Source organism: Myxocyprinus asiaticus, chromosome 44 (genome assembly GCF_019703515.2).
Source record: "Myxocyprinus asiaticus isolate MX2 ecotype Aquarium Trade chromosome 44, UBuf_Myxa_2, whole genome shotgun sequence".
NCBI lineage: Eukaryota > Metazoa > Chordata > Actinopteri > Cypriniformes > Catostomidae > Myxocyprinus > Myxocyprinus asiaticus.
Window position 1 is genome coordinate 33,819,877 of NC_059387.1, and position 9,779 is coordinate 33,829,655.

Here is a 9,779-nt window from a genome sequence, read left to right on the forward strand (position 1 = left end):
CTTACTAAAATTTAAAACACTGCCCCCCGTGGCCAAAGCGGTAAGTGTTGTTGGGCATATGGGCACAAGTAAGCTCCATTTTCTGGGTGTAATGTCCACGTAGGGGCACCAAAAGCAAGATGTGAAGAGAGTTGTTTTCAGCTGTACATGCATTATTACATTGAAGAGAAATGCCTGTTTTATAAAGTCTACCACCCAACCCAAACCTATGCCTGACCCTAATCATTAGTGGAGTGAAAATGTAATGTTAGAGGTGAAAATGCAACGTCCGAATCACGCTCGTCACTGATTATGCGATGCCGATTACTCTCTGGTCTCGACGCAGGATCCGAACCCTGGTCTTCCCCGCTGATGATGAGACGTGGTTCCGAACGTGGTGAGAAACAGATCAATATTGAAGTCTTTTTTTTTATTTTATTAATTCTCCTACCTACACAATAGGTGGTGATATGCAGGAAGAATGTGAATCGCCAAAAACATAAGAAGAATGTGAAAGTGAAAGAGGAGAATTTATAGTAGAAAAGGACATATTGATATGTTTCTCACCCACACCTATCATATAGCTTCTGGAGACATGGATTAAACCACTGGAGTTAAATTGGATTACTTTTATGCTGCCTTTGTGCTTTTTGGACCTTTAAAAGTTTGGTTACCATTCACTTGCACTTTATGGACGTACAGAGCTGAAATATTCTTCTAGAAATCTTCGGTTGTGTTCTGCAACAGAAACATCTGGGATGGCATGAGTGAGTAATGATGAGAGAATTTTTTTGGACAAACTGTTCCTTTCGTGACCATTTATGAATACCGCCACTTATGAGCACATTCATATAAATTGTAACATAAAATCTTGATATCAATGGACATGTTATACATAAATAATTTTGGCAGCACCACATGAAACCAATAGTGCAGATATGAATAATCTAAAATCTAAAAATAGGATACAATTCAATAAAACCACAGTAGGATTGGTGTGGATTGGGCGCAGTTTTTACAGAAAGGCTATACAGCATATCTAGTGTCTGTCGTCACACCAGCCAGTGCAAACACAGCATAGTAAAAACACATATCAGTGTTCTGGACTAATTAAAGCTTTCTAGATTAATTTCACCCCCCTAAATGTGGGTCAAAAAGACCCAGGTGAAATCTAGATGCTTATTCTTGATTTTATTTTTATTTGATTGGTTGCTATATATTGTATTCAATTCTAAAGAGTTGCAGACACACTGAAAATGGAGTAGGGTTTGGGTGACGGCGTAATAAAGGCTGTATAACAGTTGTATGGTCAGTTTCCATGCTTGGTAGTAACATATGAAATGTCTCTACAACTCTACCCACACAAATACATACACAAGTACATAAGACCAGGATAAAAATGTTTAAATATATATATATATATATATATATATATATATATATATATATATTTTTAAACCTTTAGTTTTACCAAAGTTTTTTGGTAAAAAAAAAAAAAATAAAATAAAAAAAAAAAATTTATTTAACCAAAAAACTTTTATAATGGCATAAAAAAAAATTATATATATATATTTTTATTTATTATTTTTTTTTTTTACCAAAAAACTTTTAAAATGACAACCTTTTGTACTTTATATATTAGCAATATAGGTATAATGTCATGCACTTTGGATGAAAGCATCTGATGAATGACAACTTGCTATACTTGCATATTACACAAATATGTAACAAAAATCTGCAGTTCAGAGCCAACTAAATATCAAGGTCTATATGTGCAATATTTAATAATATTTAAAAGGTGTGTGTGTGTGTGTGTGTGTGTGTGTGTGTGTGTGTGTGTGTGACTGAATTATCTAGCATTCTTTTAGTAGTGTTTTTCAAGCATTACTATCAGTAGTGCTCATACTTAAGGTTAATTGTTTGAACAACACCCTAATACTATGAACTCAACTTTTGGGCAAATAAATAAATAAATAAAAATCCCATAGACTTGCAATGAAAGAGGGACCTGAGTCATATTTAGAGACTTGGGGAATGGACTCTTTTATTTTGGGTCAATAAGCAACCACCTTGCAACCACCCAGAACACACCGGCAATCACGTAGCAACAGCCTGGCAACCAACCACGACAGCTTTGGCATCATTTGCACAGCCAAAAAACAGTGACGTTTCATTCAAACTCAAAATGTAAAAATGTAGCTGTTTATGCTGCTTTCTGCTGGTTTGTAATGAATAAAATTATGCATTGTGTGTGTGTGTGTGTGTGTGTGTGTGTGTGTGTGTGTGTGTGTTTGTTGGTGAGAGAGTCAGGCAGATTGAATGTGCGAGCGTTTGTCAATCAAGAACTCTTTTGTTGTGCTGTCATTGTTAATTCGATAACGCCCGTGTTGAGTGCTTAGAAGTCTTATCAGTATTGCTGTGATACAGCACCTGAGAATTCCTCAAATTCCACACACACACACAAATGAAGTCACAGCTATTCAAACTCGGGACCCCTTTACCTCTCACCTGCAAATACCACAGCTGTTCAAACCTTGTCTCGTAACTGTGTGTGTGTTTTCACAAGGTCTTGACACTAGAAAGGAAACACATGCTCGCATCAGTGCACACACACTCAAACACTGGTATGGACATTACGGAGACACACAACACTCTCATTATAAGACAGACAGTGTTATTGATGGTTTGTAGCAACATGAGGGTGAGTAAATGATGACAGAATTTTTTGTTTTTAGGTGAACCATTTCTTGTTGCAACTGTGTCCGGAATATCATAGAGAATCTACAAATCATTCATTTATTTACCATTATTAGATAAAACTGAGAGAGCAATTTGTGTGCGTGTGAGTCGTTACGGGAAGTGTGTGTAACAGATTGAGTGTCATGGCAACATTTACGGGACCAGACGGGGACTGAGGCCATTAATGGGAGTATTTGGACTTCCTGTGTGTCTCTGTGCCAGAACTGATCATCTGTCTCTCTCTGTCTCTCTCTGTCTCTCTCTCTCTCTCTCTCTCTCTCTGTCTGTCTTTAGCATGTGACTGCCATCCGGTGGGAGCCGCAGGTAAGACATGTAACCAGACGACGGGTCAGTGCCCGTGTAAAGACGGGGTGACGGGCATCACCTGCAACCGCTGTGCTAAAGGATATCAACAGAGCCGATCACCCGTCGCCCCCTGCATTAGTGAGTCACACACACACACACACACACACACACACACACACACACACACACACACACACACACACACACACACACACACACACACACACACACACACGTTTACTTAGCTGTCTAAATGAGATACATCATTGACTTCAATTGTTTTAATATAAAGCTAGTTATAATAACTACAGACTAACCCGAACCTTTACTCTACCCCTAAAAGAAAACTTTTTGCATTTTGTTATTTAAAAAATATTGTTTATGTTATGAATGCATCATTTTACCCAATTGAGGACATTCCTGAAAGTCTACAGAAATCTGATATTAGGCCATATATGAACATATATATATATAAAATTATAGTTTTTGTAGTTGGGCTTATATGTAAATATTCAAATTATACTATGATTTGTACATGTTGCATATATGAAAAGGCCATTTCTGTAGTGTTTTGAAATATGTGTTGCAAAGATCAGTGTAAACCATACATGAACATCCATATTGTATGTGTTTTATATATATTACTATATCAGATTTTTATATGGGCAAAAGGACAGTTTTGTCCCCAAACTTTACATAAAGTAAAACCACACTCACACCTTTATGTTATTTCAAACATTGACCGTTTTTGTCTTTCAGAGATTCCTGTTATAAAGCCAACAGCTGTGATCAGCACAACAGAGAAACCTTCAGGTTTGCACACACACACACACACACACACACACACACACACACACACACACACACACACACACACACAGGCACTACACTGTGTTTAGAAACAGAGACATATAATAAAGCTCAGTTGTGTTTGTTGTTTCGCTCTGTTTAGTTGAAACAGTGGTGGAACGGAGCGGACAGCTCGCAATTTGTCCTTGTCGTGAGTGAAAGTGAGACAAAGGTGTGTGTGTGTGTGTGTGTGTGTGTGTGTGTGTATGTGTGTGTGTGTGTGTGTGTGTGTTTTCAGAAACAGCTCTTCTGGGTCAATGAACACTTTACACACTGTGCCACATGACCGCTTCTTGAAACTGACTCCACACACACACACACACACACACACACACACACACACACACACACACACATACATAAAGTCTTGCCAGCTATTCTGCGCACTCTAAAACACTCACAATATCAGAACAGCAATGGCAGTAGAGTTGAGACTGAGTCTTATTTATCAGAAACTGCATGTCTCAGGGGTTGATTTTTATTTAAATGAACAGATTTCTATATTAAAACTGAAGTGGAAACTTTTTACCAGGCCCTCATCATTTATTTTTGGTACTTTTCTAATGCTGTTTATTTATAGATTTGACTGTTTTAGCCTTGGTCCCAGACACAGACTTTCAATATTAAACTATGAAAATGTAATATAAAATGACAAATTATTGCATTTTTAAAATTAGGATACTCTAAACAAAGAGTGAAATAAACAGAAACCATTTCAATATTCATTGTGTGAAAATAATTTCTACCAATTTGTCAAAAATGATGACTGTCCCGCAGTTGTGGCGTCATTTGCACCACACCAAACAATCTGGCCCCTAATAAAGTTTTTTCAAAAGTTAGTGTACTTGTTAACCAAGTGGACAAAAGTGTCTGTGAAGAGCATGTTTGAGATGAGACAAAACAAATTAAAATCAAGTTGAATATCACTTGAGAGCAGAATATATATATATATATTTATATATATATATTGTTTTTGTTTTTTTTTTTTTTGGGCATCATTTCCAATCAAGCTGTAATTTTGTGTTAGCTATGTAATTAGCCATTTTATTTCAAAAACTTAAAAATATGTCATTTCCAATATACAGAATTTGAAATGTGTTGGAAATGACACTGTGATGGGAATTTTCATGACTTTCAGAAGAATTAACAAATCTCCTGTGATGCATGTACATACACTGTTGGACACTGTTAGTAGACAAATACAAATAAAAAACTAGTGAGTGTGAAAAAGTTTTAACCAGACTTTACTTTCTATAAGTCCACTGTGCTAAAAGTGCCAGAAGTTGAAGAAACACCCCAAAATATTTGCAGATAGATAGAGACAGAGATAGATGGATGGATGGATGGATGGATGGATGGGTGGAAGGAAGCAGGGAAGGAATGAAGGAAGGAAGGAAAAATAAACAAGGGAAGAAACAAAAAAGAGAAAGGAAGAAAAAAGCAAAAGAGGGAGGAAGGAAGGAAAAACAGAGGAAGCAAGAAAAAGATAATGGAGGGAAGGAAGAAAGAAAAAAGTAAAAGAGGAATGTAGGAAGGAAGGAAAAAGAAAGGAATAAAAAAGAGGAAGGAAGGAAAAAGAGAGGAAGCCAGAAAAAGAAAAAGAAAGGAGGGAAGAGACAAAAAAGAGGAAGGAAGAAAAAGAAAAAGAGGAAGGAAGGAAGGAGGGACAGATGGATGGGCAGAAGGAAGGAAGAAAAAAGAGGAAGCAGGAAAAAAGAAAAAGAAAGAAGGGAAGGAAGGAAGAGTCAAAAAAGAGAAAGGAAGAAAAAGAGGAAGGAAGGAACGATGGACGGATGGACGGACAGAAGGAAGAAAGGAAGGAAGGAAAGAAAAAGAAAGGAAGCAAGAAAAAGATAAAGAAAGAAGGGAAGGAAGAAACAAAAAAGAGAAAAGAAGAAAAAAGAAAAGAGGAAGGAAGGAAGGACGGACAGACAGAAGGAAGGAAAAAGAGAGGAAGCGAGAAAAAGAAAGGAGGGAGGGAAGAAATAAAAACGAGAAATCAAAAAAAAATTAAGAGGAAGGAAAAGAAAAAGAGGAAGGAGGGATGGAAGGAAGGAAGGAAGGAAAAAGAAAGGAAGAACAAAGAGAAGAATCAAGAAAAAGAAACAGAAAGGAGGGAAGGAAGAAACAAAAAAGATAGATAGATGAGTATTATTAAAACTCTGTCTTGTGTGTCATCAGATTGTGAATCATACTGCAAACCATTGAAGGGAAATCTCAAGATCAACATGAAGAAATACTGCAGAAAGGACTACGGTAAAATTATTTTATCATTTCATTTCCATTCTGTCTTTCATTGGGTCTAGTTACCTCTGTTTTTAGTCACTGGGAAAATCTCGCAGTTTAATTTCACATCCGTAGAGAGTTTTTTCCTAAAGAAGCGTTTATTATGATTGCAATGCTAAATTAACCTGTTCAGGTGTACAGTTTCTCTCTAATAAGTAGATTTGTGTGTATATGTAGCTGTACAGGTAAGCGTGTTGGACATGGAGACTGTCGGCGACTGGGCCAAATTTGCTGTTAGTCTGGTTTCCGTGTACAAGAGCCGCGGCGAGCCGCTGAAGAGAGGCGATCAGGCGCTGTGGGTCCAAATGAAGGATCTGGCATGTAAATGTCCACGAATACACATGGGCAAACGCTTCCTCATTCTGGGCACTACTGAGGGCGCAGCAAGCCCTGAACGGCCCGGACTGCTGGCGGACAAAAACAGCTTGGTAATTCAGTGGAGGGACATTTGGACTCGACGACTGCGCAAGTTTCAGCGCAAAGAGAAGAAAGGCAAGTGCAGCAAAGCATGATGGGATTGCAAGTGAACTCTATATTGACCACTGTCCTGTGTACGGGGGAGACTCTGGCGCCCGACCATTAGTACGTGAGACTGAACTCTTTGCTGTGTTTGATGTATCGTCCTGTTGGTCAGCCTTATGAAGGGACCGTTAAAAAGACCACTGAATCACACACACACACTGCAGACCCGAGGACTGATTTGATTTCCTCTCGAACCCACAATTTAATCAATCAAAAATGAAATGCATCCTCAGATTACTAATCAAATGGAACAATTCTGTCCATATCTGGTTTAATTTTGCAGATTCATCAAACGGTCACATTGGTGCTCACCACATGCTGCTCAGTACGGTTTTGAAAACCTTAAAATCTTTGTCATTAAGGTCTGGATAATTTCACAAAGAACATATTAAAGGGATAGTTCAACCAACAACAACAAAAAAGTCATCATTTACTCACGCTCATGTCATTCGTGTGACTTTCTTCTGTGGAACACTAAAGGGGTGATTAACAGTATAGCAGAATGTCCAAGCTGCTCTTTTCCATACAGTGAAAGTGAATGGTGAGCATGTTTTTTCAGTGAATAACAACTTAAATTTCAGTCTGTTTCTCACACAAAGCTATCGTTTGGCTTCAGAAGACTTGAAATGTAACACAATTCGTACGAACCACTTTAAAAATAGTGCTTTTTATCTTTTTTGGAGCTTGACCGTCCCTGATACCCATCCACGTTCATTGTATGGAAGAGAGAAGCATGAACATTCTTCAAAACATCTCCCTTTGTGTTCCACAGAAGAAAGAATGCCATACGCAGGGCTGCATAATTAGACAAATAAATAATCAAGATTACCGTTACAGCTGCCATAATTAAGTAATCGTAAAAAGTGCTCGCTGCTGTGGATAATTGATTCAAAATTTAAATAAGGGCTTACTTCGTGCTTCTAAGAGCGCCAATGTAAAGTCTTAATTTAAAATAATTCCAATTTATATTTGCTATATTGGCATGACATACGTTAGAACATATTGCCAAATTATTGCAAGAAAAAATTATAATAAAAAACAAATAAATTAATACAATAAAACTAAATAAATACTAGCGATAAGACAAAACAATACTTAAAAACATGAAAGAAACGTTTTGGATGTGTAGCCTATATAAAAAATACAGCATGCAGTTGATCCACCCAAAATAAGCATTTTAATGTCAATTGTATTAATCAAAATTAATTGCAATTACAATATCAAGGGAAATAATTGACAGTTAGGATTTTATTTCATAATCATGCAGCCCTAGTCACACGGGTTTGGAACGACATGAGGGTGAGTAAATTTTAGGGGTGAACTATCTTTTTTAAAGCATTTTCATAAATATGGGATGTGTCTTGTATGTGTGGATGTTGATTTGATACTGTGTGACTGTTGAAACAATGAAACAGCATTGGTCTAGTAATTTTGATGTAATACAGTATACAGTAGTGTGAATGTCATTTAACAACCTAAAGCCAGAATCCTATTGAGCTGCCTTAGTAGGCTGCATTTTAAGGCATCATACTGCATTTTGGCTGTTCCAAAAGGTAAGGTTCCTCGTTTTCTTCTAAATACCTCATTTTGGACAAAATCTTGTGCAGCATTGCACTTATCCTTGTTTGCTTTCATTTTTAACTAACAGGACAGTTAGTTGAAGTAGTATGCAAATTTTAATACTTTAACAAACATCTATAGAGACACTATACTCTAACACAATCCATAAAATAATGCACACCGACCTCAGAATGTGTCTGTATTTATGCTCATGTCTTGATGTCATTAACATACTTTAAAAGAATAGTTCACCCAGAATAAAAATACTCTCATCATTTATTCACCCTCATGCCATCCCAGATGTGTTTGACTTTCTTTCTTCTGCAGAACACAAATTAAGATTTCTAGAAGAAAATTTCAGCTCTGTAGTTCCATACAATAGAAGTGAATGGTGACCAGAAATTTAAAGCTCCAAAAAGTACATAAAGGCAGCATAAAAGTAATCCATACGACTCCTGTGGTTTAATCCATGTCTGCAGAAGTGATATGATAGGTGTGGGTGAGAAACAGATCAATATTTAAGTCCTTTTTTACTATAGTGAAAGCGAAAGTGAAGATCTATAGTAAAAAAGTACCTTTTTTCTCACCCACACCTATCATATCGCTTCAGAAGACATGGATTAAACCACTGGAGTCGTATGGATTACATTTATGCTGCATTTATGTGAGTTTTGGAGCTTCAAAGTTCTGGTCACCATTCACTTGCATTGTATGAACCTACAGAGCTGAGATAAAAATCTTCATTTGTGTACTACAGAAGAAAGAAAGTCATACACATCTGGGATGGCATGAGGGTGAGTAAATGATGAGAGAAGTTTCATTATGGGTGAACTATCCCTTTAACTATATACAAGTCTCACTGAAATGTTGCAATGAAAGTTCACAGAGTTCAGAATGAAAACATTTATTGGAAAATGAAAGTGTGTGTGTATGAGAGAGAGAAGCCGCGATTTTTCTATCCCAGCTGCTCCAGATGATAAAATCACAACTACATCAACAATATCTTGATAAATATTACAGTGGATACAATCTCCTCATATCCCACACCAAACAACCAATACTTTCAGACATTCACTATTCTTAAATGCTAGATTAGGATTATATTCAGACTTGAGCTGATCAACCAAGATTTTAAAAGTTTTTTTTATTCTCATTATTTAATTGGACTAACAGAAAGTTAAGACATTAGTATATAAAATTAATGAAAACATGCAAAATCATATATCTATTTACAAAATGGTACATGGACGCTGCTCATTGAATTAATCATGCAACGTAGTGAGGTCACATGACAACATACTGCAGTGCTGGGCGGATTATTTGTGAATTGGGAAATCAGGTACTGGTTACAAATTACATGACAAAAAATGCAATCAGTAACGTAATCTTATAGATTACAAATTGGGGTAATATGATATGATTACTTTTGGATTGCTTTTGGATTACTTTCGACCTTTTTCTTCATGGTTTAATCGTTTGAGTGCCGCTTATATCCACAAATTCAGAAAAATGATCACAAATGTAAAATATGAAGGAAG

General features: G+C 36.6%; 1 protein-coding gene across 1 annotated transcript in view; it reads left to right on the forward strand.

Moving 5' to 3' along the window:
- Positions 1-8,520, forward strand: part of LOC127434584 (netrin-3-like) — a 36,550-nt gene extending 28,030 nt beyond the window's left edge. The window contains exons 4-7 of the mRNA XM_051687413.1: positions 3,013-3,162; positions 3,784-3,837; positions 6,055-6,129; positions 6,337-8,520. Of these exons, the coding sequence (XP_051543373.1) occupies positions 3,013-3,162; positions 3,784-3,837; positions 6,055-6,129; positions 6,337-6,671 (614 nt within the window). The 3' untranslated portion in view covers positions 6,672-8,520. The remainder of the gene's footprint in view (positions 1-3,012; positions 3,163-3,783; positions 3,838-6,054; positions 6,130-6,336) is intronic.
- The last annotated feature ends 1,259 nt before the right edge of the window (positions 8,521-9,779 follow it).